The sequence below is a fragment of the Hypanus sabinus genome, chromosome 28, assembly GCF_030144855.1.
Source record: "Hypanus sabinus isolate sHypSab1 chromosome 28, sHypSab1.hap1, whole genome shotgun sequence".
In the NCBI taxonomy this organism is placed as follows: domain Eukaryota; kingdom Metazoa; phylum Chordata; class Chondrichthyes; order Myliobatiformes; family Dasyatidae; genus Hypanus; species Hypanus sabinus.
Window position 1 is genome coordinate 18,121,412 of NC_082733.1, and position 17,222 is coordinate 18,138,633.

The window sequence follows — 17,222 nt, forward strand, 5'->3', positions numbered from 1 at the left end:
ATTTAAAGAAATTAAAAAATAATAATTAAGATTGGCATTGCAAAGCAGATAATATTACAGCCATATTATATGCAGTATGGTGGTAACAGGGTTCAATCCTGCCCTTCAGTGCTGTCTGAGTGGAATTTGGAGTTTCTCCATGGGCTTCTCTGAGATACTCTGGTTTTGTCCTGCATCTCAGCAAAGGTTTGTTTGGTAGGTTAACCAGCTACTGTAAATTAACCCAAGTGTATGTGGAGTTGATGGCCACGTGAGAGAAAATAGGTTAGAGTGAAATAATGGGATTGCTCCAAGAGCCAGCATAAGCCTTATAGGGTGAATGGCCCCACTATGAAAAGATAATAAGCTTGAGTTTCTAGAGTATTCCCATTGATTAGATGGCAGCAAATGTACTTCCAGTATTTAAGATAGGAAGGGAAAGAACACTGGGGGTGAAACAATAGCTTCGAGCAAGAAAGGGGGCGCTTAAGAAATAAAAATAGGATTGAGCTGAGTCAGAATGGATATATGGAAAGGAATTCATGTTTGGGAAATGTACTCAAGTTTTCTGGGGTTCAACTAGCAGGATAAACAAGGAATTAGTAGTGTGGTGGATTTAATAGGTCCTTGATAAGGTGCTATATAATTAGATCTCATAGGATTGGGGTATTCCTTATGAAATAAATGGAGGCCATTTGGCCCATTTACTATAGGAGACAAAAGATAAAGATTAGCTTTATTTGTCATATGTACATTAAAACGTATGGTGGAATGCATCATTCACATCAAAACAAACCAGTGAGGATTGTGCAAGTGTCACCATGCATCCAACATGGCATGCCCACAACTTACTAACACTAAAACTACATAATTGGAAGGTGGGTGGAAGCTTGAACACCCGGAGGAGACCCATGCAGTCATGGGGAGAACGTAGAAACTCCTTACAGCCAGCGAGAGAAATCAAACCCTGGCCTGTGATTGCTGGCGCTGTAGTGTGATTACATTAACAACTAAACTACTGTGCCACCTGCACACTGGATCTCAGAGTATTCCCATTCCCATGCTAATTTTCCCTGTGATCTAATCTCCCTATATTTCCATATACTCCCCCCTTACCCCTCTGGATTCTACACCTCAATTATAGACTGGAGAGATAATGCACAGAGGTGGAATTGGTTTCTGTTTTAATTAATGGGCAGAAACCTGCAAGTGAGCGAGTACTTGTGATGAAACGCTATGGCACCGGGACCAGGTTTTCACATTGTATCTCAATAATTAGGCTGAAGACACCAAGTGCAATATATCCAAGTCTGATAATGATATAAAGCTAATACAAAACTGAGTGACAACGTGAATTGTGAAAAGGATTCATGAAGTTTCTTTGGGGTCATCGGCAAAACTGGATTGCCCCTGCTCCAAGAGCAAATTAAGAACTGAATTGCGACTTGCATCTTGTACTAGCTGGCTTATCATTGATCCATTTTCTTACCACACCTTGGTGCCTCAAGTTGATTCCTCATCCTCTCACTGAGTGTCAAGTCCTAGTATAGTGATGATTCCAGTGGGAGGTGGAACAGGTGTGGCTGGTGGTTCCTTGGGTTTCCTCAATTTGTAGTGACTGGGTGTCAGGTTATTAAAGAAGGAAGACGTGTTCTTTAACCATGAAGTATGCAGCTGGTATGTGCACCAAATGAAAATTATTATTTGATGAATTATTTATGGTATTTGACACATTGAACAAGTTCTGCAGTTCTTCTTTTTGACCATGAAGATGACATAACATCATCAGACAATGATGTGTTAGGAAATTGGCCTGCCAATTTGTAGATAACCAATTCTCACACACAGCAAGCTTTAATGAACTGATCATCAGAATTCTCTTCAGATGGAAGTAAGCAAATGGTGAATGTGTTATGGTAGGGTACCATTCAGTTTGTTGTGGGGACCATCACAGTACTAATTGATTGTGAGGACCTGGATTAACAAACTCAATGCAAAATGGACAGATTTATTAAGAACATTAAGCTGAAATAAAAGGTAGAATCAAAGAAAGCAGCTCAAAAATGGAAGATAGTATTGCTGCCTTGGGTGCATTACTCTATTGGTCCCTAGGTTGTTGTAGCTGGGAATGGGTAGGGATAGTGGGAATAAGCTCTCACTACCTAATAAAAGCTTCCTTTGGTGTATGTCTCAAATGGCCTCTGACAACCAAATTCAGCTCCTGGCCTTCATATGTGGTTTAGCTACTAAGCCCGGCAGAAACATTTCTACTGACAGGAGAAGGGGCAAAGGTGGGTTACAGACCCCTTAAAACCAGTTGCTCTGGGCAGATGGGGCTCTTCAGCTGTGATTGGCCACTCACCTGGGAAAAGGAAAACTCTTATTTCAACCTCCACTTCTTTGCAGCTATACTCAGTCATAAAAAAGGTGCTGGGAGTAAACTCCGACAAATAAATCTGGAGCTGGAGTCCCTAAGGCAGTCCTATGTTGAGTTCAACGCTGACTGACAACTCCAGGTACACTGGTGGTGACAAACTATATTGAATCCTGCCGTTCCTCTGGATTCATCAGCTGCGTGGAGAGGGGCAGCCTGCGGCACGAGCAACAACTTGCTCTCCTATTGTACTGCCTTGGCTTGCGTATTGACGGATCTTTGCCAGCAAGGACGGAATATCTGTAGTCAACCACAAGTAATGTAGCGCCTCCTTAATTGCTGCAAATAACTTAGTGCAGATGAGTATAAAATACTATGCACAGGAAAGATAAAAAAAATCTACTCTACTGTATGTTGAAATAACTACATAATGATGCTAAAAGAAAATTAACACATCCAACAATATGAGCAATAATTACAAAATCAATACTAAATTATATGCAACCATATTTCCAGAAGTACGGAATATATATCAGTGAAGATGATAATGAAGCCATATGGCATCTGTTCAGAATGATTAACCTATACTATTTCCAGTTGTGGTTGTCTCAAACAGCAGGGAACCTTGTGAGACAATGCAGCGAAGAACCCCAAGCCTGAACCATGGAACCATAGATCTGTCGTTACAAGAAACAATTAGAAGCACTTGTACATTTAAGCTCAGAAGGGAGAGAATCGAGAGACAACTTTATAGAGCAGTGAGGGCAAAACAGGAGGGCATAGGTTCAAACAATAAACCTTGCATTTATAAAATAGGTCTTCAAAGACCCCAGAACCTTGGAATCACTTAAGAGGCTGAAACAAGAGACCACAACCCATAGATACAAGTTTAATAATGCATTTCCCTCACAATTATCACCACCAGAAAAACATCTTAGCATTCCAATCATCTTATTTATTGTGCTGTGATGAAAGTTAGCTGCTGTTTCCCCCCTATACAGACCCTATAAGTTTGTTTTGATAGTGAATTGTAGTGAAATATTCTTGTCAGTACTGCCTCACACCTCCAGCAACCTGGTTTCAATCCTGACCTCTGATGCCATCGGTGTACTTTAAGTTTTGTCCTGAGAATGTGCATTTCCTCTGGGTGGTCTGGTGTCTTCTTATTCTTTTTATATTTATATTCTTTCTTACTTCTCTTCTAATGTTTGTATATCTGTGCACTTGTAATGCTACTGTGACACTGCAATTTCCTTTGGAATCAATAAATTATCTATCCATCTAAATCCAAATGTGCCAGTTGCTAGCATAATTGGCCACTGAAAATGACCCCTGAATGTAGGTGAATAGTAGAATCTGGGAGAGGGTGGAGTTAATGGCAAAGTGGGTACAATAAAATGGGATCAGGGTAGGATTAGTGTAAATTGGTGTGTAATGATTGATGCATTCTCTGTGTGTTGAAGGTTCTGTATGTTACAAAGATTTGATAATGTGTTTGGACATTTGGGATCTATATTTATAATTTACCTAATGTATCAATTTGGTAAATATTTCACTGTAATTATAATTGTTTTGTAAGTTCCGCAAAGAAGACAGCATCTATCATCAAAGATTCCCCTCCACCTTCTCACAACTGTCATCATGTAGGAGACACAGAGGCCTGAAGTCCCACACTGCCTGGTTCAAGAAAGCTACTTTCCTTCAACCATTTGGTTCCAACCCCAGCAACTCAGATCACTATCTCATTATGGCAACACTAAGACCTCTTTACACCACCAGGGACTATTTTTAGATCTAATCATGTTTTCTCTTGTAAAAACTGTTTATGATTTGTACTTATTTTATTGCAAATGTTGTGTACCTGATACAACATGCCTATGATGCTGCTGTAAGTTTTTTCCTCTATGCATACATGTGACAATAAACTCAACTTTGGCCTTTGAAATTGACTTTATTGCTCTCAAGATTTTATGAGTTTCAATAGGCATGTCTTTTCTGTAAACTCTTACAAGCAGTTCACTTTCTCCAATAGAAATACTGTACTCCTTATGTGTCCAGTGCCAAAGGGCCTGTCACTGAACTGGTCAGTGCAATGATGCAGCAGTTAGTACAGCTCCAGTGATCCAGGTTTGATGCTGTCCATGGCTGCTTTCCATGTGGAGTTTGCATGATTCGTCTTATAACCATATAACATATAACAATCACAGCACGGAAACAGGGCACCTTGGCCCTCCTAGTCCGTGCCAAGCAACATGGTTACTTCTAGATGCTCCAATATTCTGCCATGCCCCAAAGGCTTGCTGACAGGTTAATTGGTTGCTGTAAATGATCCTCAGTATAGGTACATGGCAATAGAAGCAAGAACACTGATGTATCTGAAAAATGACCAAATTTTCCTGCAACAACAATACTATTTTAATAACAACTCTTCAGCAAAACCAGTGAGAGAGAGAGAAACTTATAATATGACTTCAGAGCCACACAGTTAAAAAATACTTCTCAAGTAAGATGAATAGAACTGAGCTGAACCCAGCTAGGTTCCTGAAGTATCACTCAGATAATGCGTTTCAAGTGCTCAGTAATGCATACACATTCACCAGGATTGTTGGGTAGTTCATGTGGAATAACGCCATGGGATTTTAATAATTAATTCATAAGGCTTGAATGTATGTAAAAACATGACATTCATATATCAGCACACAGGAGACATGACATGTTGTTCAATTTGCTGATAAGATTTAAATCACAGCAGCTTTAGATAATTTTGGTTTTGCACTCTTTCCATGGTTGATGTGCCTGTCAGGATTTCACATGAGTTGCAGCCTCTTAATGTGTAATTTCAAGAGGGCCCTAAAATATAGCCTTTTCTGAAATAGCTCGTGGCCCTCGGTGTACATTTTCCTGGACCCATGGAGTGCACCATGCACAAGAAAACCAGTAGGTTTTCAGTAAGTCAAAGTGCTTCCTTCATTGTGTTAATGGCCTTCCAGCAGTAGTTTTTGAGTAACCCTGGTAACAGCCTATGGAGACAGCTACACCACTGCATGGATGAGCTTCATCAAAGACAGTAATCTTTTTTTAGAAAAACCTCTTGGCAAGAGAAAGCTGCAAAAAGAGATGAGAGACAGTTGATTAAGTTTTCTGTGAAAGTGACAAAGGAACTTGATGAGGATAAGGCAGTGGACGTCATTTACCTGCACTTTATTAAGACATTTGATAAGGTCCCTCAGGGTAGGTTGATACAAAAAATAAAGATGCACGGGATCCAGTGTGAATTGCAGGTTTTCAGCCAGAACTGGTTAACTCATAGAAGACAGAGAGTACGTGTGTACAGCCGTTATTCTGGCAAGGATCAGCACTGGGATCTCTGTTGTTTGTGATGAACACTCAGTGGTCACTTTATTAGGTATTCCTGTACACTGGCTCGTTAATGCAAATATCTAATCAGCCAAACATGTGGCAGCAATACAATGCATTAAAGCATGTGGACAAGGTCAAGAGGTTTAGTTGCTGTTTAGACCAAACAGCGCAATGGGGAAGAAATGTGATCTATGAAACTTTGATTGTGGAATGATTGTTGGTGCCAGACTGGGTGGTTTGAGTATCTCAGAAACTGCTGATCTCCTAGGATTATCATGCATAACAGTTTCTGTCTAGAGTTTACAGAGAATGATGCAAAAAAAAAAAATCCAGTGAGCAGCAGTTCTGTGGACAAAAATGCTTTGTTAATGAGAGAGGTCAGAGGAGAATGAGCAGCCTGGTGACAGTAACTCAAATAACCACACATTACAACAGCGGTGTGCCGAAGAGCACCTCTGAGCTCACAACACATTGAGCTTTGAGTTGGACGGGCTACAGTGGCAGAAGACTACAAACAAAAAGGACATCATAAAGGACTCCTTCCATCCTGCGCACGGACTGTTTGAACTGCTTCCGTCTGGTAGGCGCTTCAGATCCCTCCAGACTAAGACTAATAGGCACTGGAGAAGCTTTTTCCCTACTGCGGTCACTTTGCTGAACAGTTAACTGCCGGTTAACTGTCGGCTAACTATTACTTGGATTGCACTACCTGTATGTATAATCTATATTTTCATTTATATTTATCATTATTATTGTTATGAGCAGAGAGACAACATCTGCCGGAAGTAAATTCCTTGTATGTATACAGGTACTTGGCGATTAAACTCTGATTCTGATTCTGATATACTTAGTGGCCATTTTATTAGGTACAGGTGGTACCTCAAAAGGTAGCCACTGAGTGTATATCAATGATCTGGATGAAAATGTTGATGAGTGGTTAACATGTTTGTGGATGACACCAAGATTGGCGGAGTTCTGGACTATAAAAGAATACAGATTAGTAACAGATATGGGCAAAGAAATGACCAACGGAGTTTAATCGGGGTCAGTATGAGGTGTTGTACTTTAGGAAATCAAATAAAAGAGAAGGAATATGGTCAATTGCAAGTTGATAAATAGCACTGAAGATTCGGAGACCCTAGTCCATTGTTCAGTTAAAGTGGTTAATGTAGTAAAGAAGTCATGTGGTATACTGGTCTACATTAGTAGGGGTATTCAATATGAGAATACATATAAGATCTGTACACTCAGTGGCCACATTATTAGGTACACCTGTATGCCTGCTGTTAATCAACCAATCATATGGCAGCAGCACTTTGCATAAAAGCATATAGACATGGTCAAGAGGTTCAGTTTTTGTTCAGACCAAATATCAGAATGGGGAACAAATGTAACCCTAAGTGACTTTGACTGTTTGTTGGTGCCAGACAGGGTGGTTTGAGTGTCCCAGAAACTGCTGAATTCCTGGGATTTTCACAGACAACAGTTTAAAGAGAATGGTGTGAAAAACAAAATAAAAAGCATCCAATGAGTTGAAGTTCTGTGGGCAAAAATGTCTTGTTAATGAGAGAGATCAGAAGAAAATGCCAGACTAGTTCAAGCTGACAGAAAGGTTGGAGACAAGAGAAAACCTGCTGATGCTGGAAATCCCAGCAACACACAGAAAATGCTGGAGGAACTCAGCAGGCCAGGCAGCATCTATGGAAAAAAGTATAGTCGACATTTTGGGCTGAAAACCTTTGACAGAAAGGTGCCAGAGCTCAACTAAACATGCATTACAACATTGGTGTGCAGAAGAGCATTTCTGAATGCACAGCATGTCGAACCTTGACGTGGATGGGCTACAGCAGCAGGAGACACTCACTGTCCACTTTATTAGGTACAGGGGGTATCTAATAAAGTGGCCACTGAGTGTACAAAACTTTAGTCACAGCACATTTAGGAATATTATGTGTAGTTCTGGTTGTCCCATTAGAGGAATGATGTGGAGACCGTGCAGAGGTTTACCAAGATGCTGCTTGGATTGGAAGTTATGAGCTAGAAGCAAAGTTTGGACAAACTTGGACTGTTCTCCCTAGGGCAGGGGTTCTCAACCTTTTTTATGCCATGGAGTCTTACCATTAACTGAGGCGTCCGTGGACCCTAGGCTGGGACCCCCTGATCTAGAGCATCAGAGGCTGTAGGGAGACCTGATTAAAACATTTTTTAATTCTGAGAAGGCATAGATAGGGTTGAGTCAGAATCTTTTCCCTAGGATAGAAATGTCAAACACCGGAGGGTATGCTTTCGAAGTTAGCGGGAACGTTTAAGGGCATCATAAATGCAGAAAGTGGTAGGTGTCTGGAATGGGTTGCGGGGGGGGGGGGGCAGTAGAAGCAGACAGTTTGACGGAGTTTTAAAAGCTTTTTGATAGAGAGGTGAATATGAAGAGGACGGAGGGATTGGAATGATGCTCAGGTGAAGGACATTTGGTATAAACCGGCAAAAAAAGACCCTCACGGACTGAACGACAAAGAGATTCTGCGGATGCTGTAAGACTTGAGCAGCACACAAAATACTGGAGAAATTCAGCGGGTCAGGAGGGACATGAGATCCTTCATGAAGTAATGAAGAATCTGATGGGGGGGGGGGCGGCAGCACTTCTGGCCATCAAACAAGCAAGGTGTCGGTGCTTGTTTGAGAGCTCAACAAGCACTTTAACAAATGACTTTGCCTTCCGCTTGGAGACCATCCAACAGTTTATACCAACTTTTCCCGAAGGGGCTCAAGATATTTAGTGCAACCCGCCGAGTGACTTGTGGTCAAAGGCGTTCTGCCCAGTTTTCCTACTCTTTTACATCCACCCAGACAGCCAAGTGGTCCCGACTGAATGTCGCGAAGTAAAACAGCACTTCTGACAGTGCGGCGTTCCCTTCATAACTCAAGGGTGCTTTAACCCAATTCCCTGCCCAAACTGGATGTGAATCCTTCCGACTCACCCAAAACCAGCTGACTCAAAAACAACTGAAATCACCTGAGCAAGGGGGATTGGCAGAGCAAATTAAACGCCAAAAGCCGCCTGCGATTTTAGGAATTGCATCAGCAGGTTTCCCACGGCGTCGCATCTAGCGATGTAAACGATCGGAAAGACTGACCTGTGACAGGAAGCAGGAAGGGTTTTGCACAAGTTTGTGACATGTTAAACTGAAAAGCCCTGTGCGCTGCCTTGTGTTTACCAGGTAATTCCAATCAATGCACAGCACCCCAGCCTGAATCCTGACCATCTGGTTTCAGTGGGGAAGTACTCCCTCTGTTTCTTGGAAGCTGCCTGTTGCCCGACCGTATTGCTGCGGGACTCGGTGTACCAGGATCACCGATACTTTCTGGGTGACGCCAGGAGGTGGGTTGACGTCAGGAGGCCGGCTACACCCCAGCACAGAACTCTGCGGAGCGTACAGTGCCCTGGGACTCCCCGAGTACATAGCCATGAGCCGGCCGGACCTCAGGAGGCTTTTCTCGGCGTGCGATCTGAACCGCTCGGGGCTGATAGAGTTGGAGGATTTCTGCGGCGTCTGCCGGGAGCTCGGCGTCTCCAGTTGGCAGGTCTCCCCCCTCTTCGACAAGCTGGATGTGGACAACGACGGCTCCATAAACTTCAATGACTTCACCTCCGGCTTCGAGGAAGTTTCCGAAGTTCTCGACCTGTCTTCGTTCGGCGCCGATGGCTCACAAGTGGCGCAGAAAATGGCCTGGGACGAGTTTGAGGAGCGATTCGGGGATGGGGTGCAGTACCTGCGGAGGTAGGAGTTTCCACTGGCTCTCACCACCTCCTCACCTCACCTCCACACTTCATCAGCCCCTCTTCTCATCCCCTCATCTTCCTCCTCCACTTTACTTCATTTCTTGATCACCTCAACCCTCTCCTCATCTCCCTCCTTGTCCCCACCCCTCCATATCTCCCTCACCTCTCTCCTTCACCACCCTCTCTCGTCCCCTCACCTCCCCTTTCACCACCCCATCTCCTTATCGCCTCACCTCCTCTCTCGCCTTCACCTCACCCCCCCCCCAGCGTCCTTCATCTCCCATCCCGTCCTCATTGCTCCTCTTTATTAACTAAAACCTTGCTTTCTTCCTTTCTCCTCTTCGTCCCGAACCCCCTTCCCATACTCATTTCTCTCTCATTTCTGTGCGCTCTGTTATATTGTAAATAGACATTGGCATCTATTTTTGGCGTGGGGGTGGGGAGATGGGAAAGTGCGTCCTGTTATATGATAATCATTATAGATTCAATGTCTGGAACAGGGAATTGATGCTCAGCGTGTGCTGCCACGCTGATCTATTGACAGACAAGCAGGAACACAAACTGCCCGGTGTCCGTGCAGGAAACTATGAAGCAGAAACTTCTCTTGCTGTACTTCATTTTGCATTTGAGGTCATTCTTTTACCTTGGGTTTTCTTGTTTTGCGGTCGGGTAGAGCTGTTCCACAGGACGTGGTAGAATGGCTCGCCGATATCCCCCCTTTCGTGTACAAATAAATTGCATTCCTATAGTGTCCCTGACAGAGTCCCGAATATTTAGTATTCGTTGCTGTAAAGCAAAAAAAAAAGTGATTTACACGCAGCAAGGTCTTTAGATGACAGTTGGTTAAATGTTTTAACTGTTTTATGGGTGTCAGTGGATGGATAAGCAGCACGCAGTTTCCTTTTTTGTGATCGTTTACATCCACCTGAGGTGGTAAATGGGAATTCGGTTTGGCATTCAGTTCTTAAAAAACCTTGCATGACTCCTTCACCGGGGGAAGAAGGTAGAGTCCAAACCTCCAAATAATTTCCTATTTTTGAGACGTTGGTGGTGATCTTGAGATTGACTGAGATTCTGAACCATCAGGTGTTATTCCTACTAATGTCAAAACATGGTTTTATTGCACTTTTTAAAGCATATTACACAGTACGGATCCATCCAGGTTCTGGCAGGTTCTTTTCCCGAGAACTGAACAGTTCACAAATACCACTGACTGGAGAAGCATTTTAAATCTTGATTTGCCATTCTTCATATTAAAGCTGATTTAGCTTGAGCCTGTCACAGGTATTCTTTTAAAATATTTTAATGCAGACATGATTTTAAATCCAGTTTTGAAAAGGACATTGCTGCTATCTCAGAAAAAAATAGCTGTGGATAGGATTTGCTAAGTTGACATCAACGTGTTAACTGGAATGTGTTCTTCTTGGTTTCGGTGTGGCAAGATTCGGGCCATGTCAAGAACTATCTCTTGTTCTGCAACAACCACCAGATGGACTCTGAATGCTTGTTGGTATGTACAGGCTGTTCAGATGTCAGGCTTTGGTGAACTGGAGAGGGCCTGTACTTTAATATATTTTCCAGTGAACCTAGTGTGTTTAAATGTAAAGCACTCCATACACTGGTTCTGCCAGGCGTCTGGACCACAGTCTGGACCCCACCGCTGGTTACATTCTGGGCACCGGCTCATGTTTCAGATTAATGAGTGAACTTGGTGCTGAACCATCTGATTTCCAAATAACTGGATACCAGATTCTCTCCACTGTCCGTGACACTGCTGGTTCTATCTCTGGCATTGTTCAGGGCTTCCTTCATCATGCCAGTAGCTCGATTTTCACCACTATCAGTCATGCAGGTCCCGGGTGGAGACTCAGGAATATCGTCATGCACAGATGCAGAAAGACTCTTCACTGCTGTTTCTGAAACAGTTTTGTTTTACCAATCAGGGTTGTTCACCTTGAGTTGATCCCCTGAACTTGGAGGACTGGTGGACCACTCTTAATCTGACCTCTATCCTTTGATCTGTTTGGCATGGGTGACCTGCCAAAGCATAAAGCCCTAACTCCAGCCAATATAGATCTCTGGGTCAGTGAGGCACACCAGCCTCCAAACTGCAACAAGGTTGTGGTCCTCTTTTAAAAAAATGTCAAAGTCAAGTTTATCATCATATGCACTTACATATATGTATGTTCAAACTGTTGGACATGACCTGAAGAGATGACCAAAGCCCACTGACATCAGAGTCAACATTTAATTGTTGTTTTTCATTGGGCAATTTGGTAAGTCTCAGTCAAACATACGAGGAAACCAAAGCTCCATAAGCCAGTACTCATTGGAGGATCAGAGGTGGAGAGGGTCAGTCACTATAAATTCCTGGGTGTCGTTATCTCAGAGGAGTTGTCCTGGACCCGTCATATAAATATAATTTAAAAGAAAGCACAACAGTGCCTCTACTTCCTCAAGAGTCTCTGGAGATTTGGGCACGTCATCAAAGACTTTGACAAACTTCTGTAGATGTGTGGTGGAAAGTGTATTGAATCGCTGCATGATGGCCTGGTTTGGGAACACCAATGCCTTTGAGTGGAAAATGAAACAAGTGGTAGAGGAGTCATCCCAGGACATCATGGATAAAGCCCTCCCAACCACTGAGCACATCTACTTGGAATGTTGCCATAGAAAAGCAGCATCCATCATCAAAGATTCTCACCACCCAGGCTCTTTTCTCACTGCTCATCAGGTAGAAGGTACAAGTGTCTCCAGCCGCTTGGTATGAACATCGAGTTCTCCAGCTTCTGGTAATTCCCTCTCTCTCCCTTCCCCCATCCCACTTTCACTCTGCCTCCTCTTCCAGCTGCCTATCACCTCTGTCATGATTCTGTCTTCAACTACACATAGTGCTTTTCCCCTTACATTCCTTCTTCACCTCTCCTGCCTATCCCCTCCTTGCCTCCCCTCCCCCACCCCTTGATCTTTCCTCTGATTGGTTTTTCACCTGGCACCTACCAGTCTTCTCCTTCCCACCCTCCCTCCACCTTCTTTATAGGGCCCCTGCCCCTTCCCTCTTTAGTCCTGATGAAGGGTCTTGGCTCAAAAAGTTGACTGCTCATTTCCATGGATGCTGCCTGACCTGCTGAGTTCCTCCAGCGTGTTTGTACGTGTTGATTAGGCCACAGCATCTGCAGTGTACTTTGTGTTTACAACTGCCTTGGGACCTGCACCACCAGGTTCAAGAACCTCTCAGCTATCAGGCTCTTGAGCAAAGGGAATAAATACACTCATTCAATTTCTGGTGTTCGCACAACCAAGGGTCTCACTTTAAAGGCTCTTTATCTTGTTATTTCATGTTCTTTCATTTCATGTTATTTTATGCTCATTATTTATTGCTATTTATTTATATTTGCATTTGCACAGTTTGTTGTTCATTGATCCTGTTTACAGTTACTCTCCTATAGACTTGCTAAGTACCCCTGCAAGAAAAAGAATCTCAGGGTTGGATGTGGTGATAATAAATTTTACTTTGAACTTTGAAAGTATTGAGTGGAGCTCAGTATTATAACAATAGACTTACCACTTCAAATGCATAATTACTAGCAATGAGTCCAATGGATATTTGACACCTTTAGTGTGTGGGAAAGAGCAAAGCATCAAGGTAAGTAGGAAGATACAGCCTGGATATAAATTAATTACATTTTTAATGATAAAGACTTCCTTTTTTGTATAATGGGTTTGCAGCTTTCTGAGGAAGATAAATTTCAAAAAAAATCAAGCTCTTATCTAAACTGTTCTATTCCCATTAAATTGTGATAGACCTGCCTTTAAGATAGGAGAAATGGAGGACCTGATTGGTGCGATGTGGCCAGAAGTTAATTATGCTGATTATCAATTTTGTTTTGTGGGTGAGAATACACACAATGATTAAAACATTTCACTTTTTCTCTGGCACTGTTCAAACTGTAGCTTACAATGGCGGACCCAATGCTGCCTTAAACCAGTAATAAAGTTTGATTGAAATGTGACCTTAAATTAACTCTAATATGTAAGAAGCTTGATGTCATCCAGGGAAAGTTATTCTACCTAAACCATCACCTTAAACTTTCAACCCTTCTGTCACCGGTATAGAATCGTTGCATCTCCAAACTACATAGCAGTCCATTATCTGAGCTACTTCGACAGCATCTGCTAAACCTGTAGCCTCTACCAGCATGGTGGGCAAAGGCTTCAGATAAATGGAATATGACCACATACAGGTTCCTCTTGGAACTGCACACCAAGCCACTATGTGACCAATTTATTAGATGCACCTGCTTGTTAATGCAAGTATCTAATCAGCCAATTGTGTGGCAGCAGCTCAATGCATAAAAGCATGCAGACATGGTCAAGAGGTTCAATTGGTGTTTAGACGAAACAGCTAATGAATGGCGAAAAAATGTGGTCTAAGTGACTTTGATTTCTGGTGCCACACAGGGTGGTTGGAGTATCTCAGGAGCTGCTGATCTCCTGGAATTCTCACTCACAACAGTCTCTGGACTTTACAGAGAATGGTGTGAAAAACAAAGAAAAATCAAGTGAGAGGCAATTCTGTGGGGGGAAAAAAATGCCTCGTTAATGAGAGAGGTCAGAGCAGAATAGCCAGACTGGTTCTAGCTGATATGAGGGTGACACCAAATCAAATAATCACAGGTTACAAAAGTGGTATATAGAAGAGCATCTCTGAATGCACAACATATCAAACCTCGAAGTGGATGGGTTTACAGCAGCAGAAGACTACAATTCATTACTATTCATTCTTCATCACAAGGTCTGAATCCTGGACATTCTCTACTTGAACTCTGTAGGAACATTCCACCAGAGGAACTACACCATCTCTAACTCCTGGAGCACAATTATAGATGGCAATAAATTCTGCCCTCATCAGCAATGCCTCTATGTCAGAATGAATATAAGAATAAACATTAATGGAGTTAATCCTGTTTTGAACAAAATATTAATTTTTCTCTTGTCCCTTTTGAAGGATTATGCTCTCCATCAGTAAACTGCAAGATATACAGAAGCATTTTTCAATCCATTATTTTGGTAATTCTTCAATCTGTTCCTCTCTTGAGAAACACAATCATCCCTAATTGGCTAAGTTCTCTCTTCCTAGTTTTACAGTTGTATAAAGCCCTAATTAACTCTGGTGTTCCAGAGAGTATGCATCATCACATAACACAGTATTAAAAAGGCCTTCTGATATGCTAGGTCTGGCTCATGCACTTGATGTCCGCACACAAAGAGGTTGTGAGCAAGCCATCTCAAAACGAAACAAACTGTAATTCCCTGATGGAACGATTTTTCTTCCTCTGGTTATTCCTTCATCGTGTATCGACACCATGGCAAAGGCCAGAACTTGTTCCTATCGTTAACGGTTCTTCCATTTGCAATGCCCAATGGTCAACTGTATTGGAGTGGGATTCTGGGCAAGTCTGGTGACAATACCAATGGACCAGTTGGGCTTTGCAGCTTCTCAGTTTCATGATCATTATATTGAACTAAATTTGAGTTTAATTTAAATGCTTTGGTGAGAAATAAACTGATTTCTCTGCATCATTAGTCCACATCTCCAGATTGTTAGTCCATTAATATAACCACTGTGGTCCCATCATAAGGCTAGTTGGTGGAGTGATGTGGGGTGAGTGCGGGTGAAATTGTTAACAATTCTTCCTTCAGCTCATGCAATCAAAAGCAGGATATGAAATCACATTGACTATACTGGTGTTAATTATTGATTTACATCTTCAGTACTATGTGATCCTTGTACCATCCAAGAACTGGTACATCTCAGTTTTAAAAGTGCAACAGGGAGTTAAAGCAGCAGTGCATAAAAACCTACTGAACTGAGAAGAAGTGAGGTGGAAAACAGCACATTTCTTTAACTGAGTGCTCCTTCAGCAGTGACTGAGAGAGAAGCTGTTTTTCTTTGTTTAGGAAAAATAATTCCTTAACCTCTGACCCCTGGCTATGCTTCCTTGACAAAATAAGCTTCATTCACATGAATAGGAGTCTTGAATCTCTTGAGGCATATACTTGAAAGCTGCTATTTATTGAACTAATTAAAATGGAGCTCTCAGTAGTTATGTAAGGACATTGCAGCGCGCAGTAATGCTTACATGGTGTATACCTAAAGGGATTTTGCTGTCAGATTTAAGAAACTGGTGATACTGTTAACATTAATGGTTGCGACCTTTAACTTAAATGGAGGCACAGGTTAGAGAAGCAAATGCAAGCATTAGCTTTATTATTACACATGGTAGCACGTGAAACACTGTGATTTTAAATTGTGATGGATAACAGCCATTTGTGGGAATGCCATTCACTGGACACAGCACTTTGTTTCCTGATTCATTTAGTCTTTGGGAAGAGTGTTTAATACAGTGTTGATTCTTTAATGTTGACTGCTATTCTTTACCTGAATCTTACCATTCATTAGTCAGTCAGACCTCCATACTGATGCTCTATCCTTCCAGGAGAAACTCCATGCCAAAAAGTCCTCGAGTGTTGGTGCTTTACTGTTATATATGTTGCATAAAAATAACTACATTTGATTTTTGTGGCTTATGAGAAAGACGCAGCCTGTTGTTCACAAAAAAAGATATCCATTTATTAGTGAAGACATACTACAGTGTAGTCAACCAACAACAGCATAGTCAAACTGATATGGAAACCTTCCTCTGCCTCCACAGATGCTGCTGGACCTGCTTAATACCTCCAGAAATTCCTCTAAAAGACAAACTTCTAGAGCAGGGGTTCGCAAATTGAGATCTACGGACCAGTCGGTTAGTGGCAGGGGTTCATAATATAGAATAGGTGGGGAACCCCTGCACTAGAAATTTGTTTTTTACTATTATTGTGGTATATCGAGTCATCAAGTTGAGTTTATAGTCATATGCATAATAAATTACTCCTAACTTATAAAAGCCAGTGAGAAAAGCATTGTGCAGAACAAGGTGTTACTTTTGCACTAGTGCCATCCGAAACCAGCCCATGGTAGTTCAAGAAGTGGTCTGTAGTATTTTGTTGTAGATCTCTATTCATTGGAGCGTAGAAGGTTGAGGGGGGATTTGATCGAGGTATTTAAAATTTTGAGAGGGATAGATAGAGTTGACGTGAATAGGCTGTTTCCATTGAGAGCAGGGGAGATTCAAACGAGAGGACATGATTTGAGAGTTAGGGGGCAGAAGTTTAAGGGAAATACGAGGGGGTATTTCTTTACTCAGAGAGTGATAGCTGTGTGGAATGAGCTTCCTGTAGAAGTAGTAGAGGCCAGTTCAGTTGTGTCATTTAAGGTAAAATTGGATAGGTATATGGACAGGAAAGGAGTGGAGGGTTATGGGCTGAGTGCGGGTAGGTGGGACTAGGTGAGATTAAGAGTTCGGCACGGACTAGGAGGGTCGAGATGGCCTGTTTCCATGCTGTGATTGTTATATGGTTGCTATATGATTGTGGAGGTAGGATTAGGAATGTGCAGCTCATTTCAAAAACCCGGTGGTGGTATTAAAGTTGCTATTCCTGAAACTGTTGATGTGGGACTTCAGCCTTTTGTACTTCCTGCCTGACAGGAATGGCAAGAAGAGGGCATGGTGCAGATGTGGGGATTCTTTATGAAAATAGGCATATAAATAAATCCGGTCTCTGAAAGTGAAGTACAGGTATACTGAACTATTCAATACACCCAAGGAATATTTAAGGAAATGG

The 17,222-nt window shown here is 42.2% G+C and overlaps 1 protein-coding gene across 1 annotated transcript in view; it reads left to right on the forward strand.

The window, feature by feature from the left end:
- Window positions 1-8,644: 8,644 nt before the first annotated feature.
- Window positions 8,645-17,222, forward strand: part of rasef2 (RAS and EF-hand domain containing 2) — an 84,079-nt gene continuing 75,501 nt past the window's right edge. The window contains exon 1 of the mRNA XM_059952681.1: window positions 8,645-9,492. Within this exon, the coding sequence (XP_059808664.1) occupies window positions 9,179-9,492 (314 nt within the window). The 5' untranslated portion in view covers window positions 8,645-9,178. The remainder of the gene's footprint in view (window positions 9,493-17,222) is intronic.